Below are 24676 nucleotides of genomic sequence, written 5' to 3' on the forward strand. Positions count from 1 at the left end.
TACGCCTTTTCATATTCGATTGCACCATATTAAAATGTATAAACATAGAGTCTTGTACAAAGCGGTGCAAGAGTTCGCTCGATTTGGAGCTCGGTATATTAAAGGAAGACGGAAGAGAAGTGTGCAAAAGAAAAAAAGTTTGGGGCTTTGAAACCGCTTCAGTCGCCTGGCAACACCAGCAAAAAAGCAGACAAACTAACAAAAGAAAACGAAAACAATTCCTTGCCAATTCACGCGTCACAAAACGCTTCTGCGTACAGAACCGTCGTGTGACGCGTGACGACTTACACCCAGACATGTTCGAGGACCAAATGTTTGCGATCGCGTGACTTTACGTGCCGACACAATGGATCTGGATAATCAACATGTGAAACCTTTAGTCTTGTAAGGTAGCCATTCAAACGAAAGCAACATTGAGGAGCGCTTACTTTTGGTGTTGTTTATTATGTTGTACGACACTTCAAATGAAAGCCGTTGGACACCCCTTTCCTGTGATGCTGTTTACAAAGCTGTACAAGGTGGTTCAAATGTTTGAGTGCATGAAATCCTGTGGCGTGACAATTCAAATGAAAGTCGTTGAGCAGGACCTTTATGTCACGATGTTCATTATGGCATACAAGGTCATTCTAACGTTTACGTTTGCGGGGGAAAAAAAACGAACCTTAACTTTGTCCATTCAAGGAAAACCTATCCAGCAGCAGTGCGCTCCAGTGCCGTTCACTCTTGAGTTTTTCCTTGACTGAGCTTGAGTACCCTCAGTGGTAATAGGATTAGGAAGTCGATCCAATATGCAGTCACTTAGGTGGCCTTGGGCAACTGAGGCTGAAACATTCGAATATGTTCTGCTTCAATCTAACATACCTCTTTTCAACGCGGACACGCAGATCTTTACTTTAGTAGTGACAATACTGTACATCCAAGTCGTACAAGCAGCACAAACCACGGGCGTGCGCATGTGAGCTCAAGAGCATGGTGACGTTGTCAAGAGTCGAATTTCTCTCTACAAATGTTCTTGCCATGTTCATCGTACTCCGCTTTGGTCACGCACATCTTATTCAGAAACACGTCTGTCTTGGACAAGGCAACTCCGCCTTCCCAGGCGTGCGTTATGGGCCTTTAAATAAACACAATTTAATGGAATGTTGATCAATATTTGGCACGCAAATTACGAAAAAAGAAAGCCATTACCAATTTTGAGTGAATTTGTTCTAATTTCCGATGTTATGTTTAGTGTTAAGCTTCTAAAATCGTTGCAAGTCATTTTGAATTTCGCTAGCAATATAGACTGCGAGCAGTGAACCTTCTTCTCCTAAGTTCTGTCACGCGCGCGCGATTTCTAGCGAGCGGTAATGCTAATCCCTCCTTGTTCACTTTTCTAATTTGCATAATTTTACCGTCGCTTTGCGCGCGTGCTCTGAGGAAGAAAGTACGACTGCTTGCAGTCTACTAGCAAAACGAATAACTGTTTCAAAGTTTTACCGAGGTGCGCAATATCTATCCAACGCAAACAGAACTCTGTTGAATTATAAGTATATTATTTTAACTTGACTGAATGATGACCCACCTTGGGGGACAATGAAGGGAGACGTCTACATCACAAGGAGCGAGAGATCGAAGTTCAGAAAACCTAAACCATGAGGACAAAGTAAGGTTAGGTAAGGAAAACTAAACAGCTATCACGAAACCATGGACAGGGAAATTTACGACATCATCAGAGCAAAATCATTGTCAGTGTCGTACCACAAACTCAAAAAAAGTAGATACATCAGTAACAACAACAACGACAACGGTATCACGGATACTTTAAGAAAAACAAACCAGTACTTGGAGAACACCCTTAGAAAAGCTGAGTAAAAGACTAATTTGGATAAAAGCAAGAAATTAATATAAACATATTGTATTTCACTTCTTACTGCGAAGATATGTCAACATTTATTTATTTATTTATTTATTTATTTATTTATTTATTTATTTATTTATTTATTTATTTATTCATTTATTTATTTGTTAAACAACAGCAAGCCAAAGGAAGGTTGTCAAATCAGATCTGTTTGGCATAATTTAGCCCTTTAGAAGGAATTAAATCTCTATAACGGACAGTTCCTTACACTCTTTCTTTCATTCCAGGGAAAAGAGCATTTCCTCCAGTTAACAATATGTTCATATAACAGTGGGGCTGCATTTCTGAAAGCAAGAAAGAGAAACAAGTGTCAGCAATGGCTGCCCTTGCATTAGAGAGCTAGCGCTAATGTTTTCATCAAATCACATTAGACAGATTTAGAATTACGCCGGTTCAAGGGAAACGGCAGAAATGACCACGTGACCATGTTTATCCTTCATTTGCCGCTCGCTGTTTTCAGTTTCTCAGTAAAATTGAGTGGTTTTGCGTTAGCATCAAAGGCCAAAATTGTTCTGTACATTCACATCTTTTTTCTTGGAGAAAACACAAACGCGAATCTAACGTTTGCCGTTTGCCGTAAATGCGATTCTAAATCTCTCTATTGTTTTGAATCTTTGGGAGAATAACATGAAATATACTGTAGTAGAATTTGATGTCAACACCAGTTACGACAGCAGCTAAAGCATTTCACAAAAAATGTACGATTTGCGAGGAAAGCAGAGAAGACAAAAGTAATACAAAAGCATTAGGGTGGGCAAGAGTTTACAACAACAAAAACTTCAACCACTAAAACAGTTTACATTAATTGAAAAAAAAAAATGAGGACCCGCAGGTAGCTTTTGAGCTAATTAGTGAGCTATCAAGTGGTTTTAGCAAGCTTTAGCGTTGGGAGTTTAACAGCTTTTCTTGTATCAAGTGTAGAAACGCTTAATAGATGCTGGCAAAAAATAGATTCAGCCTTATATAAAATAAACCTGGAGGATTATTGCATTTGAAAAGTGGATTTGTTTATTTCCTCCCCGGCTCTACTTTGGTACAAAAACAATTAACCCTGCCATCTCGACTTGACATAATAAAGACTTTCCCTTCAGCTAAAACTTTAAGACACCTACCAGTCGGCAGCTGATCTATTGCGTGAATGATTGCCTCTGGTATTCCCATTTCTTGAATTCCTAAAACGTACATGTAAGAATTGAAATTAGCAAACCTTGTTAACCAAAGTGACAGCAATAAGTCCGAAACTTGGACGAATAAAGACAAGTGACATTACAAACAATGGCAGGTAAAACGTTACTGTAAACGGTAAAACTTGATTATAAGCTTACCTATATCGGATGGATGAAACAGTAGCTCAGGAACAGCAAATCTCTCATTGTTCATCCGTAGTATCTAGGAAAGCACAATCATATTTAGGACCAAACAACATTGGAACTTACAAAAGCCCCCAATTACCCTGAAATACTCCTTCACTTTGGCATCACAGTAGATATGTAACTAAGGCATCCAGTAAGTTGGACACCATGTTACTCAAGTCCGATTGTGGTTATTACAGAAGTAAAGGAGAAGGAAGCTATGGAAGGTGGATAAACCAAGGCTGGGAAACAGAATTGGTGTAATGATGTTAGTGGAAGGAAATCTGATGGTGCCAAGAGAAATGACAGAGTCAAATGTGAGTATGACGGTCTCATGCCTTCATATAAACATACCTCTTCACAGCCCTCCCTTGCTTACTGCAGAAATGAGTGTTTGTCACTTATCCTGAGGGAAAAAGCTAGGAGGGGGAATTGCCCTGTCTCCCACCCTCCCTCCCCATTTTTTTTTCTGAAACTAACTCAATCCTGGAACCCCTTTTTGCTCCCTCCCTCTGGATTTACTGCTGGTTTGTTAAAAATACTCATAGTTCATCATATAAGCCTACAGGGAACTTGCACTTTGAACATTAGGTAATCATTCAAACCTGCTCATTTTCTTTTTTCGATCCAAGCAACATTTCCGTTGTTGACTGCAAATAACAACAAAAGTTAATAACCACCTCAATACCAAAAAAGTTGTTCCTTCAACTTATTGCAGTATACTTTATTTTTAGTGATCAACAAACTTGCAAGTTGCAAACAAACAAGAATAGGATAATTTACCTCTCTTGCAATGGGTTTTCAGTTGAGTGTTGACAGTAATTTCGCATTTACTTTGGTTTTGCATTACTATGCTCTGTGATTGGTCAACAAAACTCGCGTCACTTTCTCAACCAATGGGAACCCAAACTAAAACCAATCGGGTTATCCTGTTTTTGCCGCACAGGTTTTCCTGCGCTTGGCACCAGTTACATGTATTTGCTTCGAATTCTGATTGGCTTGTTGTGTTGTTTACATCTGTTGCGATTGGCCAGAGTAATTACTTTGGTTTTGGTTTTATTACCACTTTTTAGGAATGACCAGAAGATGACTTAATGACCTCCTTTTCAAAGATATGTATAATGGCTAATATCCCATGGAGCATTATCCGATGGTCCAGTTTTTAAAAAATATTTATTTTATTCACTGGATAGTGACTTATCTTCTGGATAATGCTATTCTCTCTTTGAACAACCCACTATCTAGACCATCACTCCTCTGCTTCAAATAGAGTGTTTTGTTATAAATTCACCCACCACAATCTACAAATTTAAAAGTTATTCCATTGACCTTAACATAGCCTCTCTTTATATGTGTGTAGTCAGGTAACACGTAGTCTCGCACCACAGTATTCTTAGCACCTCTTAACCTACAGTGAAAGCAACAACTGTATCAATATTTTTGTTTTTTACAAAATCTATTTCACACTGTTTTCTCCCTCTGTTTGACATATTTTTCATACTTTGCGATGATGGCGGTTCCTATTTTTCACAGCTAAGTCTGCTGCCCCTTAAAACTTTCCTAGCAGGAGACATGGCAAACTGAATAGTGCTTTAATATTTATTTACTACTGACACCCAGGCTCCACACATGTATATTTTACCACTTTTGGTAAGTGTGTCACACAAGAACCTACACGTAGTAATTAACCTGATCTACAGCTCTCCCTATAGTTTTGTGATTGGGGCATTCTATCGATGGGCAGACAGGTGTGCAGGAGTGTGATGTGTACATAAATATGTCTACTGGAAGAAATCTCTCCTGCTGTAATCCAAGGGTCAAGGAGGCTGCCTGTTCTGGTTTGGTGCAAACCCTGTTGGAGTGCATGTATGCAAGCGTTATTTGGGAACTGCACACTGATAACCTCTGTCAAGAACGGGGGAAAGTTCAGCGGCGTGCAGTTCGCTTCGTGAAGTCTGTCTATTACAACTTTGTACCAGGCACTATCATGAACTATCTAGCAGAAATTGGATGGAAATTGCTGAGGCAAAGAAGATAAGAGAGCACCATCATACTTTTCAACCAAGCCCTCAACTCAGACTCTACCTTACTGTGGGATGACCCAAGTTCACCTCTAGGTACTACTCATCAAATGCACTCTAGACACATCATTCCACCATACGCTCACACTATTGTCTACAAATTCAGCCCCATACCGAGAGCTGTGACAGCCTCCCACAGTCAATCATTGTCATAAGCTGTAGCTTAAATGCCTTTGAGACGGAGATAAGGAAATTGTAATTTATGAGGACCGATCCGCTGTGTAAATGATATTGGCAATAGCCAAGGTTCATTTAATAAATAATTGGTAGCTGCACAGTAAAATTGCCTCCCTGCAGTTTAACTCAGAGAGAGTGGTACAAGAAAAGTCAGGCGGGGATCTTGTTACGAACTCAGACTTTCCTATAATCCCATTCTTGTGACAAACTGAACACAGTTTCCTTACTAAACATATAGAACATTTTAATATAGTTGGACCTACTTAGAAGCATTCATGTCCCTGTAGAAGTCATCTGTTACATAACAAGTGTCCTCTTTGACCTGTTAAAACAATTACAGCAACTGAATGACTCTGTAAAAATTGGGTGTACTCCACACATACATTCAAACAGTACTGAGCTTGATTGAGAGAGGAAAAACATGTTTCTAACAATCACCCAGGCTCCTTACCTGATTCATCACATAAGTTTCATCTAAGACGTGTAACTGCCTGCAAGTTGACAAAGCAAAATGCATTATAGCAGATTTTATAAGTGCTGCATTTGCTAGCTAAAAGTGTTAAGCTATAGTTTGCAGTAAGCTACAATCTTAGACAAAACTGAACATTAAGAAATGTTTGTCAACCAAAACATTCCACCACTACAGTGATACATCTGTCGATTCAACAACTAACCCCCCACCCCCCCCCCCCCCCCTTCCTTCCCCTTATCAGTGTTGGTCAGATGATTACCCAGCCTTTTCTTCAGTGGCAACTTTCAAACCAACACTATCTGTGGGGAAAGTGAGGGGGGGAGGGGGGTTCAAGGATTACTACTCTTCAGACAGTGTTTTCCTTAAGGGAGACTGGAATTTATGTGCGCAATGTGCATTTTTCTCAATAAGCTTTGTCCAAGATTGTAGAGTAAAAATATGGGCAAATTTGAAAAGGTTCTTGTCTCATATGTTGAGGAAGGTAAGGTTTAATACAGCATTTCATTACAGTGTACCTGTAGGATATGATTTCCTTTAGATGATTTGTTAACAATTTACCACCAACATTAATCCTGTAGAAATAAAGAAGAAAAGAAGAGTCACAACTGCAACAGCGTTCACCCAATCATGGTAAAGGGACTTAAAGGACAGTGTCCTACAAAATAATAATATCAAAATTTTTCTGATTATAATTTATTATTCCAATGTAACTTGTGGAAAGCTGCCCATGGATACTATTAAAAAAAGCCATGGGATTGGAGAGACGTTTGTATGATGTTATTGATAATCATGTGCAAATGCCACATAATTTATCTTGGGAATCAGTACATAATTATCTGATTGGTTTCTCAAACTATTACAACCCTTAAATGGCACATCTTGACCTCACACAAAATTTGCCATCACCACCAGAGTAATGTACACTGTTTATCCAATACATAAGGGAGTTAGTTTTTACAGAAACTGTGATTGATAAAACCAAAAACTTAGGGCTTATGTTCAGAGTTATGTGGTATTTAAAAAACAAAGGTGAAGTTCACTCTGACAACAGGTTCCTAAGGTCATGCCTATATTGGTTGGAATAACGGGATTTCAAATCTTTCACAACAGGATGCTAGCAAGGATCTGTTTGTAGTTAAAGCTGGGTTAAAAAGAAGCTTAGAGGACTGCTTTAACTAACTTCAATATTTATTAAGGTTGCCATGCATTATTCAGTCAGTAATACAAGCATTTTTGGAAAAAAAGAAATTTGAGTTCTCCCAACAGCAGTCGAACCTACATGACCTTCCGATTACTTGATGTACGGATAAGTGAGCGACAGGAGACTTGAGGGAGCTACATGTAATTAAGGCCATTAAATTTCAATTCATTCATGTCATAAATAAAATATCTTTTCAATATTTTATTATCATCATGTAGAACAAACACAAAATGGAAAATATATACTATTAGAAAACAAATGCAAAAATTGCAAATAAATATATGAGTTGGCAAGAAAGCCTGTCTGATGATCAAGCAACAATTAAAGCCAAAGTTCTACCTCACCTTTTTACACCCTTCTTTAACACTTTGCCATTGAAAACTGGTACAATATGTGTGAAGGAATATCCGGAATCCACAACCAGACACAAGAGGTGTTTTTCTGATTCATCATTGTGACTTTTGTAGGCACTCAGTTGGGCAGCTAGGATTAGAACAACAGCCGTTACTGTTGATAAATATTTGTTATACAGACTGACCAAGGCCGGTGATTAACATTGAATATCAAGAAAACAAGGCCCAGGTCTTCCAACAAATCATGCAATCATGCACAAGCTGCCAGAACCAATCAGACTGCGCGATTTACAAAATTCCACCTGCTCATGCACTGAGAAAAAAAATCAAACAGTTACTATTTCACAAAGCAGAGAATAACATCCAACAAGCAGTGTACAATGTACTGGTAGATGGATGCCTGTAAATTTCCATTCTACCACAGCGAAAAGTTCATAACAACCCCAATGCAGAAGCTGTAATTGTATGAAGGGATTTACCTGTTGAACGGCAAAGAGCTTTGAAATTGTATTCCTCAAACAAAATTTCATCCATAGCATCCTTAGAAAAAAAAAACAATATATATCATATTTAACTGATACATTAATTTTATCTTTCTGCAATTTTTCCACAGATCTTTATTTCATAGAATTTACAAAATTATTATTGTTAGGGGATGAGACTTACTTTAACGTAAAAATAAAACACCCTCCACAAAAAATTAATCATTTAATGTGAAAGATAAAATGTTGTATACAATTCAAGTAAATGAAGCCAGAAGGCAAAACAATCTACTTTTCAGACCTTGACAGCTAGGAGGCAGATGCTTTAAATGCCAGACGAGTGCATCCATGAAAATTTGCTAATCTAAGAACGATATTTCCAAGTGATTTCATTTGAACCAAAATGAGATTTCGTATAGCTAATTGAAAATTCTTAATTAATCTTAAAGTTTCTTTTGGCATTGAAGTTGGACGATGACGCTCAATTTGCAAATTTGCATGCACGTATCACGATTGGTTTTACGTTGGTTGGTATTGAAGCTCTCACCACACTTGCAGAGTTCCCAAAAATCAGGGAAAATCGATTTGTTGACATTTTCATTGGATGGCGCAGTTGACTAGTAAAAGCTGTTGCGAGCTATTTATAGTTGCCACTTTGTGTCTTTAATAGCACTTTGAATATCCTGTATTAAGTGTAAGAACTTGCTTTTGTTCAAGAAAGAAACTGAGATAAAAGAAGACAATAACTGTTTAAGCTACATTAGTAGGTAAAGGTCTAAAATTCCTCCAACCAAGCGAATATTTGTTCTGTCGGATATAATCGAAAAGTAAGTATTTGATCGATATACCTTGATTGTCTGTAGTTTTCTTCCCAGACGACTAGCCTTTTACTGAAAAATTGGTTGCCCGATAAACATTTTAGTCGTCTCGAAAATAGTCGTCTTGAGGTAGTGTCGATGCCTGGGCACAGTGCTGAGATTTTTGCTTGGGCACGTTCAGACTGGTGCCTGTGGCTGAGAATCGGACCTGGCCACCAAGTCTGAATGAGGTTTAAGCTTTCCAAGGTTATTGCCTAATGGAGCCCAGTAGCTTGAGACACCAAAGGTATTGCTCTGGGTACCCAAAATTTTTGTTGTATTAAAATATTTCACAGGTTGGGCTCCTATTGGCTCAGCCTTTGATTTGTCCACTCCTTGAAGTTTTTCTTAGGCAGCAACCTTGCTCTTGATTTCAATACTAATCTAAAATACCTACCTACTAGATTACTTAATTCAAACATAAAGCTGAAACGTATCAACTGTGTAATAAAATCAAACATACTTTGATGGAGCTAAAGTTGAAGTGGGGCTCAGTCACAAGAATGGTTGTTTCAGGAAAATCAACCTTGAAAGTAAAATAAAAGAATAATTATGTACAAACTTGAAGCAAAAGCTAATAGTAGAGTACATCCAGGCAAATATAAGTTGGCAGTCTAAACTCAATCCTCACAAGTACTGAGTACTGAGAAACGAGTTGAGAATTGAGTCTTGAATAGTTCAAAACCAAAGAGCTGAGCACTTTTGTATGAAAATACCAGCCACTCCAAAAGTAAAGACAATTCAAGACCAGCAGACTGGAATCAAACAATAATATAATATTATTTGTCTGCAAAAATTTTTTAATACCCTACATACCTTAAAAATTAAACCTTTACATGAACTAATTTCAAAATTTGAGACAAAGAGAGTACATGTACAATAGCAAACTTAACTTTCATTTTGATTTCAGCTCAGATGACATCATAAATGTAGGCACTACATTGGTAGTGTTTACTTATTAATATTTCCTCTGTATTCCAGTGTGGTATAAAAATAAAATTTGTTGTTGTTGTTGTTGGTGGTGGTGTTGAATTTACATTGCACATACCTCTAGTGTCACCCACAGAGAAATGGACATTTCTGCTTTGATAACCCCATTTGAAATATACTCTGACAGCTTTATTGAAAACAAAAACCTATTCCAATAACCTCTGTAGTCATGATATAAATGTACTTGTAAGGTAAGCATAAGCATTCTATCCAAATGAATCACTTTTTTGCCCCAGATTTACATGCAGGTCACTGCTATGTGTAGGCAGACAAAAGCATGCAGATGCAACATTACACTTCAATAGGCAATTAAAGCAACATGCAAGCAGATAAGAAATAATTTGCGGCCATATTTCTCATTGTTACTCTACTAGCTATTCATTCTGTGGGTCTAACGTCTCATTTTTGTCCTCATTCAACACGCTTATTTTCATCACAAATGTGTCATCTTTGTGAATGAACTTATCATCGAAAGGATTAGTGACAGTGCTGAGGTGAAAATCATGAGGTCGTCAAACTGTCTGGGATAGACTATTGCCCGACTCCCATATGGTAATATGAAAAAAAGGCGTTACTAATACCCAGGGGAGGGGGTATGGGCACTACTGGAATTGACTGAAGCATTAGTATGACAGCAATCTCGTACCCAGAGTCTTCAGGCTTTTTGGTCAGCGGGGCAACGCCGGGAAGACTCTGGGGACATCAAAAAAATTCAATTTTTTTGATTGGCTGTTCCGTAACGGTTTCCATTGTTTTACCGCAGAAATCCTGCGGTAATAAAATTTGATGTCCCCAGAGTCTTCCCGGCGTTGCCCCGCTGACCAAAAAGCCTGAAGACTCTGGGTACGAGATTGGTATGACAGTGGCCTGGGGAAAATGAATGTATGGGACTATGGGTCTGTGTGAAAATATTAAATAATTAATTAATTAATTAATTTGATTAATTAATTATATTCAAGATGCAAGCCCCCACACTCCTTGTTATATATAAAGCAAAAAAAAATTGTTGAAAAATGCCAGACTTCATTTCAATTCTGTCAAAAGTACATTAAATACACGTGTATCGCAAAAGTTTATAATGTTCTGAGCTATCTTTTTACCTTCATAACTTCTTTGCCAAACATGTAGTCCCATATCTGTTTCTCTACATCCCAGTTGACTAAGAAGCCCTTTTGAAAAGGCATTACATAAAACAGGCCCGAATAGTCTTTGCACTCTTCAAGTTGATCACCGATAAACAGCTTTCGACGCTCGCTCTTCGCCTTGAAAATAGAGTTCGGGACAAGCCTAATAGGAAAAAAATACAATAAATTGCTAGATGAGCTAGCCAAAACATGTTTTATGACTTTATATCTTACCTTGGACTGTCTGTAGTGTTAAAACCGATCTTGGCAGCACTGGCGCCATTATCGAGCACCAGAACCGCCATCTTGGATTTACTAAGTGGGATCCAGGGCTCCGCGTAACCTCGTTTCTGGGCTCGTCAGATGACGTCGAAAAGTTGGACAACTTGCTGAACGTTATTGTTCCAACCACGTTTTGACGACCTCGTTAAAAGCGTTAAAATACATAATAATGTATGGCCAAATTGTAGCTTGATAATCTCTAAAAAAAACAAAAAAGGTGGTTGCCCCCGATTTTCTCTTTCGATTTCAATTAACCCTTGCTAAGATCTTCCCAGTTTAAAGTTTTCCCACACAGCGGCACAGTCAGAAACCGCGCAAAGGCACAGATGAGACGCGCAGATCGTTTGGAGGCACCGCGCCCTTAAACTACGGTACGGTGCCCACAAATACGAAAGTATTTTTGCGCGGTCTATAAATATGCAGAAACTGCAGATCCTAGCAAGAGATTCTGATACATAAAAAGGAAATTCGTGGATGACCATGCATTTTTCTGATCGGCATGAAAGCGTCAAAACTATATATAACAACGTATGGCAAATTTTTCCAAATTGAAGCTTAATTTTATCTGTAAAATGCGTGATTACCCCCAATTTTCTTTTAGGATTTTAATAACCCTTGCTTAAGTCTTCTTTTCCCGCATAGCTATAAGCCGCTCAAAAATACCTTTGAATTGGTAGGTGCCGTCCTAAACTAATCAGGCCGTTTCTCGGGTCCTTTCGAGATGCGCAGACCATATATGCGAAGGCACAACCGTCCTTAGCATCTAAGCTTTTCAAATAGTCTTAGTTTCATGTTGACTTTTTTTATCGGAAAAGGAACATAATCCAAGCTTACGAAGTCGGTGAATTTCTTATTATAGCACTGCAGTTCAATTTCGTGGTAAGTCCTTATCATATTTTGGTACATAAATGAAGAATATTATTATATTTCTTGATATAGAATTTGCGGGCAACGATATCTTCTACCGAGCGCTTCTATGAGAAAAGTTGTCCCGAGCTAAACCTACTTAACTATTCACTATCCCTCGTTAATAATTATTCATAGGTTCACTTTCCCTCTGTCTTGGCCTGTGGCTCCTGCGAGACCCTGGCCTGGTCTTGCTGTATCACAGGCTGCCCAAGCTCAAGATCATCTTGCGTAATTGCGGTCAAGGTGTAAATATAAGAGTTTGTATGGGAATATTTACGATCGGGTTTATGAGGTACAAATACTGGAAAGTTCTTAATAAAAATGACATACCTTGCCTCTAAGGTGTATTGCCCCTGGTCTGTTTGCTATTTTGTGCTGATTTGAGGCCATTTTAGCGATTTATCACTTTCTAGGTTTCCCACTCCTAAGAATGGGTTTGTCTTAGGTTAACTTATATAAATATGGTTGGTTAATTTATGCTTGGGACAGACTGAATGCACAATGTTGTCAATGTTGTCAATGTTGTCAACCGTATAAAAAGAGAGAGAAAGAGTTGCTCAACATTTCAGCGTATTTATTTCCTGGTTGCACAAGTATTGTATAATTTTGTAAAAAATAATTTGCATGCCACAGAGACTACAAACATGTGTCGGTTATATAACTTGCACAAAGTACATCAAGCAGAGATTATAAGACAAGCTTATTTATATCTGTGCTGTCATAAGCAAGATAGTATAAATTATGCACATGTACATCCTCAATATTGACACTAATTAAACTTGTACTGCCAACCTACAGTAATGTAATAAAATTCTTAAGCACACTATGTTCTGTCTGTTTCATTTCTAGTTATCCGCTGAATTATTGGATGATTAATTTCATCTCAACAATTAAATGATAAAAAAATATCAGAAAAGTGTTGCACTTTTTACCACTCATTTCACACAAAGAGACAGTTTTTTTTTTTCAATATGGTTTACCATTCCCCTTTTTTTTAATATTCAAATAAATCAATAAATCAACCTCACATCTCAAACAGTAAAATGGAACACCTTCAGGAAGACTGTGGGTAGACACCGCTAGCTCTCCTAAGGCCCCGTTTATATGGAGAAAAGTTGTCCCGGGCAAGAGGGTCACCCTCCCAGCCGAGTCAACTTTAGCGAGCGTTTATATGAGAAAAAAGTTGACCCTTTTGCCCGAGCCAAGAGCTGACCGTCTAGAGATCATGAAAACATGCAAAAAAAAAAAACCGCCTCGAAGTCTGCAAATCAAATCGGTTGTTTTTCTTAAGTTTACAAACGTTGGCTTTTTATACCCAAGAAATTCTGGTTCCTATGGTTTTTGAAACCAAGTTAAACAATTCTGAAGTTAAAACTTGCCGGGCAAAATCGGTTTGCGAAGGCTACACAAGTCGTGGTTGACTGAATCTAACCGCGTGACACTTCAAGTTCTTTTCGCGTTGAATTTCGCCTGTCGTTAAGTCCGTAATCACACAAAACTGAGATACAAGTGTTTGTTGTGGCATGACTTGATAACACTAAACGCCAAATGATTTATATACCTTTTCATATAATTTGACTTTGTCGGCGTTGAAGTCGGTGGCATTGAACTCGCACATTCCCAATGACAACAGAGCTCGCGCATGCTCTGATTGTCTCGCCTTGACGGGGTTGACCAGGCTAGGCGAGCCAAAGTGTTTATATGGAGAAAAGTTGGCCTGGATAGGAGGATGACCCTACCATCGCAAAAGGGTGACCCGGCTAGGCGGGTCACCCTTCTTAGTTCTAGCCGAGCCAACTTTTTGTTTCTCATGTAAACGGTTCGCCAAGTTTTGTAAGGAAATGTAGGAAAAGTTGGCTCGCCCAGGGTAGCTCGGGTAGGCGGGTGACCCTTCTACCCGGGACAACTTTTCTCCATATAAACGGGGCCTAAGTACAGAGGGACCCAGTCTTAAAACTCTCCATTAATATGATCCCTTGTTATTACTGCTGATTTATTCAACCAAACACAGATTGTTGCAATCATTTTTTCTTACGGCCTTACTCAGGGCTGGGGGGGGGGGGGGGGGGGGAGAGGGCTAGGACTAAGGAGGGACAATGTTCCTTATTTTAAATTCACTTCACCCCTAAGAGGAACCAAGTAACACCAAGTACACCCACTGACATTTTTTTCCCAATGGCAGATCAAGGGAAGGGCTTGTAGGATCCAGGCCCTAAAGTTATTCATGGAAAAAAATATGGCTTAGAAAGCAAAACTAGCAGTAGCATTTCCAGGGCATTGTGAAAGGTGGGGGCCCCAGTTTTCACTATGGGCCTGAGAACCCCACCTCACCACCTGCTAATGCCGATCTCTAGTTTCTGTCTCTAAAAGGAATAAAATCAAAGTTACACTATAGCAGAGCTGCTAGTCATTTTAGATGGATTTCAACATCATTTAAAGTTGTACCAAACCACAGATCTATTTTATGGTACAATTGAAGGGCTAGGGCCTTTACACTGACTACTAGTGCTTTTTAGATTTTAGCTCAGAATTTTGGTGAAGGTCTTACATCTGGCCTTCAGTTCCTTCAGGAAACATTGCCTTGATGTTTTTATCTCCTGTTTGTGCTAATATTGCAGAAATCTTGCCCATCATGGCTTTTTACTCTAAATCACCTCTACGAAACAAATGCCTATTTATTAATAGTATCATTATTAGTATCACAGGGCAAAATTTCCTAAAGGAACTGAAGGCCAATTAATGCAAAAAAAAGGCAAATCTAAGCCAAAACAACTAAAAGTGATCTAAAAAGTACAATAGGTTGGTTATTTGCCCCAAGCCCTCTAACTACAGTGCACTTCACTTTTGTATGGGAGCCAGTGTAGCTTTATGGGATTACAACTGAGATTTGCTACCATTCAACTTCATTTTAGAAACAGCATCTTTAACTTCCTGGAGGTCAACATTATCCCCAAATCCTTTCTGTTTGTGATCAAGCAGGATTCCTTGCTCTCCAGGTCCAACTACAAAGACTCCACCCAAAATTCGGCCTTCTCCGGCCAGGTTGCCTTCCACTCTCTTGCCCATTGCTCTGATCCCTGATTTCCACACATCAAAACGAAAAAAGCCTGGAGTGAAAGAAGTGACATTCAAACATATAAACACCAGACTCATATTGCTTCACTTGCTCAAACGTAAAGTAGGCTATCAAATATGGATGATGTACACCTGTACCATAACACCTTTTATCCCATACCATAGGGAATGCAGCCAATCAGAGAGCTAGAAACCTGTTGCATATTCTGCGGTATGCAACGGTAACTATTCCACGAAAAAATCCCGGCGTTCCACCTCACGGCCTGAATACTTCTTCCTGAATACTTCTTACCTTTTGTTGAAAGGCTTTTATACATGTAATGAGCAGTACCTATTTATATTTTTTAAATTTTTTATCAAAATTATGTACTTTCAAAAAACATTGCCAATCTGTTGAATATTTTTTCACTGATAATTTTGTATTTGGTGTTTAATTAGCATCAAAAAGTGACGTTTTGTGTTAATTCAATGAGTGGCATGGGATAAATTAGTTATGCAGTGCTTTCTCGTGGTATACCGTGAATATCCCACTCTCGACTTGATTTTTCTTGGTATACACACTTGCCTAAAGGCTCCTTGGAAACTAAGAAAAATCAAGTCACTCATGGGATATTTCACGGTATACCACTCTTGCATTGCATAACTAGTATGAAATCCTGTACATGCATTTATCATGGAGTGATTAAATTCTATAGGGTCAGGACATTAAACCACTAGAATCAAAGTATCCTCTTCAGCCAATCACGATGTAAATAATGGAATGAACCGATCAGAACTACAGCAAGCTACAGGTGCTGAGCTTGCATGGCAAAATCCATACAACAATGGCACTTGTAATCACTTTTGGTTTTTCCTTCTAATGAATTATTGGTTGAAAGTCAGTGCGATTTTTTTTAACCACACATGGTAGGTAGGAAGGTACTGTAGGTACAGTGGAACCTCTCCTTACGGACACCTATCTATAACGGACAGTTCACATGGTCCCTGAGAGACCGAAATCCATATAAAGCCTACCTCTCTAAAACGGACACTTATTCCTGTCCCCTTGGTGTCCGTAATAAAGAGGTTCCACTGTACATGTATCCAGTCATGTACACATTGGTAGCTTTCACAGGCTTCATGGTACACTACCACATGGATATGTATACATGTATGTATCCCAGTTTCTGTAGCAAATGAAGCAGCTAGGACTATTATTACTCTCCTTGGATGGGATACTATTCCATCCCAGTCCAGCACTTTGTCAAGTTTGCCAGCACTCATTCTTATGTTAGAGAAAAGTGACTTTACTGGTACAATGACCCTTGGCAGATCTGAATCCCAGACAGCTCAATCTAGAGTTCTACAAATCAATCACTATGCCACACCACATCCCCTTTCATTAACCCATTAAGGTCCCCTAATATCAAATTCTCCTATCTTTAATTCTTTAATTCTTATAAAGTACTAGCAAGAAGTTATTAAAATACCAAGAAAATTCATCTTGGGTGATCATATCCTTAACTCTCATGATTTCAGGGGTTGAATAAACATTTATTTGATATTACAACAAGACATTTGATTCTGATCACTGATAGGGCGTAAAAGGTTAACCAGGCCCTGAGTGCAGTAGCCTCCTGAGTGCAGCAAATCAAAGTGTAGATCAGAAAAGCAAACATTATAAATAACAATGCAAACTCACCACTTAAAAACATCCATCTCAGTTCTGGACCATAAAACTTTTTCTGAAACAAAGATAATGATAATTGCTCAATAATCTACACCAAAATTACACTACATTTTTTAAAGTCATATGGTTATAATAAGAAGCTCTAGACAACCAAGGATAAGCCTTTATTGTTAAGTCATCCATGCATTGAACCTTTAGCAAAGAAGACAGCTTTACATGGCATACAGTATTTCCTGAGTACTGCTCTTAGCTACTGACAGTGTATACACTTGTTGAAATCACATAAATGTCCTTGGCAGCACAATTCTATTTAATGCTCATCCTTGAAGATTCAGGATAATTTGAACCCAGTGTTTACTAAACACAGATATTTTTGACTGCAATGTTCCCTTGCCATCAATATTTAAGGTTCAATGAATTAAAACAAAATTTTGCAAAATGGTAAGACAGGACTACATGTACAAAGAAACCAAGTTTGTCTTCAGTCAATAAATATTGTAGGAGCAAGGCTGAAGAACTGCTTATTGGTGGAGTGTAGAGTGTGAAATAACAATACGTCTTTTCACTACTTGAAGCAAAATAAACTGAACTAGTACATCATGTAACAAATCAACGGCAGTTTTCTACGGTCTATACTCTTTTAGCATACCTCAGTGATCGACTATCCCGTAACGCACAATCTGATTGGCTACACAGGTGCTGTCTATTGATCGATAGATGGCAGTTTGTCAGAGCGCGTGCGATTTAGCATGCATCATTGCACAAATATATCAAAATTTATGAAATAAAAAGAATTTTTGCTTCATAGATCGATTACTGAGGTATTCTCGCTCTCAGTTTCTATCGCCTTTGATAGCTGGCTCGGGGCTTCGCCCCTTCCCAAATATACGCCGATAGAAACCTCGAGCTCACTGTCTAATTGTTAAATAGAACATAAAATGAGATCACAAAATGTTCAAAACTCAAGAGGGACCTTGAGCCACAGGTCACAGGATGGTTTCACTACCAAGATTTTTTTTTCCAATAACATGGAAAAAGTGTTAGTCAAACTGGCTTTATTTTCCGTTGAGAAAGTATGTGTGTTACATCTGATGTCATTTTTATTGTCTGCACTCTTATAGACAATAGCTTTGAGCCAACCGGCCAGCTGGCTTATGTACAGTGTAACTAGCAACCAATGTGAAACAGTACATAACAGCCAGTTTCAAATTTACGGAAGCCCATAAGGGACACATCTTTCCTGGTAATATTCCTCCATATAACAAGACGTTACACATCTCACAAAATAAAGTGCACTGCAAACTAAATAAATCCTCACACTGCGAACAAAATAAATCCGCACGCTGCAAATAAATAAATAAATCCGCACACTGCGAACAAAATAAATCTGCACGCTGCAAATAAAAAAATTCGCACGCTGCAAACAAAATAAATCCGCACGCTGCAAATAAAAAAGTCCGCACACTACAAACAAAAAAATCCGCACGCTGCAAACAAAATAAATCCGCACACTACAAACAAAAAAAATCCGCGCGCTGCAAACAAAAAAGTCCGCGCGCTGCAAACAAAACAAAAAGTTCTGCGCACGCAGGTAGACGCAAAGTACTGGGACTGAGTGTTACGTTTGAAAAACATGGCGTCCAGTGAAGTGATCGTGAAGAAAGCTGAGTGATGAAATTGTGCTCAACAGTTTGCCCTGCGGATCTGATGAAGAGCTATTTCAACAGAGGCCTTATGTACAGCCATATAACGCTGATGTTGGGAAGACATCATCATATAGATGTCGTGAATGAACGAACATTGAAGCGAAGACCTCAAGACTGCGGTCTTTAAAGAAGGCGAGATGCATGTTGTGAATGATAATCTAGTTGAACGCGTAGGGGATCTGATGTTGCTTAAAAATTTCACTGGTACAGGCAGTTTTCTACCATCTATATAAAGAAAAAAATATATATAAAGTGTAAATTACAACTTGGAAAACTCAGGGAATTCCATTATAACAGTGATGGGGTGATAGTCATAGTTTTGGAGTGTCAAGTTTCAAAAGGTCCACATGCACATTTGTACCTTTTGAAGTACTCTTCAAGTATAAGTAAAGTAAAGGCTTATGACAGTCCTTTCTGAAACCTTCAAAAGAATAAATTAAAAAGTTTGCAATTGAACTAAATGCATGTTATCACATATGTCAATATTTACTACTAACAGGTCAGGTTATCCATTAATTTATTTATTTATTTATTTATTTATTTATTTATTTATTTATTTATTTATTGTTTTGGTACCTCTGATAGGTACAATTTATGTGGAACGATACCATGAAACAAAATCTTAGGACCTTATAGGGTTTTCTTATATACCCAGTGAGCACCACTGTCACTTTTGAATGGGATTTCTGCCATCCGCAAGGTAGAAACCCTGAAACCATTTCAGGCGATTGGACTTAACTTTCAGCTGAAACAACCACAATTGGTCTGCAAGCAATTGCATACATGCAACATTCAAAGTTGTTAAATGGGGTAAGTGGAGGCCAGTTATTTAGGTGAGAGCATTCTTCATGTCACTTGCCCAGGTTGAGAGTGTTCTCAAAATTACATGTTTGTTTACATGTACAGTCCTGTTTATATTTAGTTGTGCTGTACATATAAGAATGACCTTGACATTCAGCTGTTGGTCAATCATCACCCACTCACCCTTGCAACCTGGTGTTCCACTGTTAACTTCAATAAAATTTTTGGCAAAATTCTGTAACTTGTTTCTTTTATTATGCATTTCTTATGGGAGATCGTATTTTTCCAAGCTTTAAAACATATCTTAGAAACTAATTCAGAAATGAAAACATGTTCAATATTCAATGAAATTACTCTACACCAGGATTCCTGCTTCCTAACAGGGGAAATTGCAACAATAATTATTATTTTAAGTAGTATAGCAAAATTGTGCAAGGACTAGGGACGATCTCAGGTTGAACGTTATAACATATTTTTGGACAATCACCTTCTTATTTTCATCTTGTCTCCAATGTACTAATCTCCAGATCTCCAGTTCCACCTTGTTGACAATAGCCTACACAATTTTTGATATTTTGAGTACTTTTTGACAGTTTAAAGAGCCTGTATGAGTTAATTTAGTGTTATTTATACCCTGTAAGTCATTGTACCCTTGTTTTAGAAAAATAAAACCTGAGAATGCAAGGGTGGTTATTCAAGGGAACAGGGGTCCTCACTGCAAGAGCTTTATTTAACCCCCAATTCCCTAATAGAGGGGGTTTATTAGAGAAGGGGGGGACTGGGGGCATATTTTCTCAGTTACCATGGCAACAAAATATAGATAGAATGAAAGATGTTATGGAATGTTTCATTCTCATTCTGTTGCATTTTGAGTTTACTTAAGTGAAAATTATTTCAATTAAAATTTTGAAAGGAACAGGACCCTGGGTCATTAAGACAATTTTACCAATATCACATCATTTAATATCTTTTAATCATTAAACTGGATTGCTCTTACAGACCTGTTTCCAAACAGGCTTCGAGGCTTGTTTACATTTGTATCTCAAAATATGTTTAAAAAATTTACCCAACGGAACACGAGGAAATCCACTGTTATACATCAGTCAATTCCAGCTGTGCCCATCCCTCCCCCCCCCCCCCAGGCAATAGTGGGGCATTTTCCCACACTGTCCATCCTGGGGGTCGGGCATTAGCCTTCCACCCAATTACCCCAGGGCATTTGACCATCTCACTCTTTTCACCCTATAGCATTGTCACTTTCTTAATGACAAATTCATCTGCAAGTACAGTAAGTTTCTTATCGAATACGTCTAGAAAGGACATAAAATGAGACGCTAGAGTTGCAGAATGACCTATTTTTGCACTAACTACGGGAAACAAGATCCAGCTAGGACTTAATTTGGCCTGAATTAGCTTAGATTTTACTGAAAGTAAGACGAGAAACGAAGAAAATAAAACATTTTTGACATGTTTGAGCCACCAGCCCGGGGCATTTGAACACTTATTTTGTCCCGGCGGTGGGGCATTTGCCAGTATATTTTCAAAAAATCTTAATTCCCGGGGGTCAGCCCGGGGGGGGGGGGGATGGGCACTGTTAGAATTGACTGATGCATTAATTTTGTTTGTTTTAGTTTTTTTTGGTTATGCTGACATCATAGCCTTGAAGCCTTCGTATAAACGTTCGTTTATTCATGTCGCCGAATACAGGAACAAATTTCACCAGTCAAGGTCGGAATTTAAATAACGGGTAAGGTTCATATTCAGTGGCTCGCCAGTAGTGGCCAGAGTGTAAAAAACGAGTTAAGGCCCTCAAGCCGGCTCAGCTGATGATGATGTCTTCCCAACATCAGCGTTATATGGCTGTACATAAGGCCTCTGTTGAAATAGCTCTCAATCAGATCCACAGGGCAAACCGGTCGAGCACAATTTCATCACTCAGCTTTCTCCACGACCGCTTCACTGGACGCCATGTTTTTCAAATGTAACACTCAGCTCCAGTACTTTCCGTCTACCTGCGTGCGCAGAACTTTTTGTCTTGTTTGCAGCGCGCGGATTTTTTTTGTTTGTAGTGTGCGGATTTATTTTGTTCGCAGCATGCAGACTTTTTTGTTTGCACCGTGCGGACTTTTTTGCTCGCAGTGTGCGGATTTATTTTGTTTGCAGCGTGCGGATTTTTTTGTTTGTAGTGTGCGGACTTTTTTATTTGCAGCGTGCGAATTTTTTTATTTGCAGCGTGCAGATTTATTTTGTTCGCAGTGTGCAGATTTATTTATTTGCTGGGTGCGGATTTATTTTGTTCGCAGTGTGAGGATTTATTTAGTTTGCAGTGCATTTTATTTTATGAGATGTGTAACTTCTTGTTATATGGAGGAATATTACCAGGAAAGACGTGTCCCTTATGGGCTTCCGTACAAATTAAGGCTGGACGGGTATACATCACAGTGACTACTTCAAATGGCCATGTGGGCTTGGCATTACTTGAACATGGCATTTTCTCAATTAGAACCAGCATTTGATCAAGACAATATCATCATGGTATTTATTGAACAGCAATGTGTTACCTCTTCATCCAGATAAATTGCAGAATTGAGATAAGGTTGGAACTCCTTTACTCCCTTCTCTTCATGAACCACACCCACAAGGTTTATTCCCTTCTGGTCAAGTTCAGGTTTTAGAGAGGACAGCTCTGAAGCCTCCTAAACGCAATAAAATTAATTATAACAATCCATTACAACAAAGGATCCTTGACAGTCTTCAAACTAAAACAAATGCATCAAATCTTGTATTTCTTATAATTTACAATTATAGGCTTTTCACCAGCATTATTGATGTGCCTCTGTCCAATAATAATCTGGCGCAAATGATAAGACAGGAATTACTTGTCATAATATTAATTTCTTTTATCACTTTTTTTCAAGTTTTGACTTTTTGTATATGGAGTAAAATAATGAACATTTTAGCAAAATTAGATAATTATATTTTTAGTATATACATGCACAACCCTTCCAGCTATGCTGATTTGAATTATTGCTTTAATTTATTACATTAATTGGTGTTTTGGAAAAGCAGTCACTTATGGGAGGTACATGTACTCGTTATGTTCGACTTGGAAAGAACACACTCCTTAAAAAAGATTGGAGTCGAGATTCTATGGGACAAAATTGATTCAATGAATAGATCTTGGGATGCGTATCTGGCATCCCCAAAGATTTTGTAGGGGCAGATGGCATCATCAACTTGGCAAAGGAGAGAGAGCGTGGGATCAAGACCATGGGACACACTGCCTAATCTTTGATGTTAACTATTTTATAAGAGGTGTTTGCATAGTAGGTTTGTCTGTGAGAAAAGTTTTTCAAACTCACTAGAAGTAAACATGTTGATACACCCCCAGCCCAGGCCAGCCCTTTGTAATACCTCTCTACACAAGAGTCATCCTGGTCTTCTGACCACCAATATCACTGCTCCAGATTCCCTCCACAGTTCAGAAGCCATAAGTTCTTTCCCTGACCCATCTAAAGCCTTCAGCTTTATGTCCCTCAGGTAAGCTAAATCAGGTCTTGGACTGTTCTTGAACCAATCCCAGTTAGCAACAAAAATGCCTGCAATGGCAGCTACTCCTCCAGCACCGAGTATCCAAGCCATCTTCTATGCCATCTGGACAGGTACTGGAAAGCAATGGAAATGATAATGATGACAAGAGGGATATGGCATTTGTGAACAACTAGCACTCCTTAAAAGTGCTAAAAAGAGAACCAAAGAGCCCAGGAGTGCTAACCTCCTCCACAGGTCCACATATTAAATTTAATTCTGGATGTAAACAAAACCTCCATGTATTTATTATAATGATTCTCAAGGAATTTCTTTGTTCTTTAATAAACGTTTTCTGACGTTTTGCTTTCTTTCATCAGATGCATGTCACTAGAGCATTTGCTTCAAATTTCCAAAATGCTTACATACTAAGCTCAAATGAAAGAGCAATTTTCATATTATAATAATAATTAATAATAATAATAATAATTTTAATTCTTATATTGCACGCTTTCCATAAAATGATCAAGCGCGCATTACATATAATAATTAAATACAGAGTATCTAAATAATACTTATTAAAAATATTGAAATGATTATAAATGCATGAGGCAGCACAGCCAAAACAACAAGCGAACTGGAACGTTCTGGGAGGGTTTTAGTGAATGCAAGCAAATGTGCCTAGTTTAAAGCTGCTTTATCGAACACATAAGGCAATTGAAAATGAACAAATTACAAGCTAAGCAGTAGCTATTCTCTCTGATGTCACCCACTTTTAGCATCCTGATAGGTCAATCAAACAAGGTTATTTCCAATATAGGGATCTCAACTACTGGTGACTGAAACAAAGCCTGTTTGCCTACTCGTCAAAATGGCGTCGAAAACCGTGATAAGGCCTATTGATTTGCTTGAGAAATGCCCTGCCAACGAGGTTAGATATCATCGTGTCACACTTAAATAATGGCAAGTCTTTGCACGAGTAGTCATTGATATTTCGATTTGCCCTAACCCCTCCCCCCAGGACAAGACCACTTAGAAAAAAAATTCCCATAATGCATCTCAGTGCTGGGGGAAGAAGGGGGAGTGGGTGGTTTCAGCTAGAACTGAACCATACATTAAATAAACTTGATCAATGATCTGGATGCAAACCCTCATTACCCTCCCATGGCAATACACGTTGTTCCACCTCCTAAAATTAACCACACCCCTTCCAAGCTAAGCTTATAAAAGTGAAACGCTTCTCTCCTTTTTTTATAAACTACGCATTTTATAAGCTTACACACTTCCTAATTAAGGTCTTTGCTTCGGTTAATCTCCGCAGTAAATGCAATAAACAGAAGATACGGATGAAAGCGTAAAGGCAATATAAGCTATCAATGGGCTAATAACTTCTGAACGCATTTGGAACTTAAGCTTATCTTATTTGATCCTACCTTGAAATTGAACAGCAAGAATAAGCACTATTTGAGTGGCAGCGCTTAGCTTGCAAGATCTCACCTGACGAATTTCATGATCAGTCAGTCAGGGCCAGAATATTGTTACACATCAAGAGGGAATGATGACACATGTTTTTTACAAGCAAAGAAAGCGTTTTACATACCTTGTAACATACTTAGTTCAATGTCCACCATGCACAAACTTCGACCCACCGTAGAACATGCAAATTACTATCCCAGGAAGGTCCATTCGATGACACCGAAATTCCACTGTGGAAATT

At 38.4% G+C, this 24676-nt stretch overlaps 1 protein-coding gene and 1 pseudogene across 4 annotated transcripts; both read right to left on the reverse strand.

The window, feature by feature from the left end:
- Positions 1-424: 424 nt before the first annotated feature.
- LOC146472942 (actin-related protein 6-like) lies at positions 425-11299 on the reverse strand. Its single transcript, XM_085118737.1, has 15 exons — positions 11224-11299; positions 10966-11152; positions 9339-9401; positions 8016-8076; positions 7528-7666; positions 6498-6554; positions 5962-6001; positions 5774-5832; positions 4582-4660; positions 3858-3902; positions 3226-3289; positions 3013-3072; positions 2109-2184; positions 1565-1627; positions 425-1114 (listed from the first exon to the last, which is right to left on the reverse strand). Exons 1-15 carry the CDS (start codon positions 11292-11294, stop codon positions 982-984), a joined length of 1197 nt encoding a protein of 398 aa, XP_084974863.1. The 5' UTR covers positions 11295-11299; the 3' UTR covers positions 425-981.
- Positions 11300-12733: 1434 nt separating this feature from the next.
- Positions 12734-24649, reverse strand: LOC146472943 (peroxiredoxin-like 2A; annotated as a pseudogene). 3 transcript variants are annotated; one of them, XR_014866460.1, is made up of 6 exons: positions 24560-24649; positions 22846-23096; positions 21993-22127; positions 16937-16979; positions 14109-15287; positions 12734-13268 (listed from the first exon to the last, which is right to left on the reverse strand). The product of XR_014866460.1 is annotated as a peroxiredoxin-like 2A, transcript variant X3 (transcript). The 3 variants fall into 3 exon arrangements; XR_014866459.1 differs by having other exon boundaries at positions 12734-13263; positions 14104-15287; XR_014866458.1 differs by having other exon boundaries at positions 12734-15287.
- Positions 24650-24676: the final 27 nt, after the last annotated feature.

Source organism: Pavona decussata, unplaced genomic scaffold (genome assembly GCF_977016875.1).
Source record: "Pavona decussata unplaced genomic scaffold, jaPavDecu1.1 SCAFFOLD_95, whole genome shotgun sequence".
In the NCBI taxonomy this organism is placed as follows: Eukaryota; Metazoa; Cnidaria; class Anthozoa; order Scleractinia; family Agariciidae; genus Pavona; species Pavona decussata.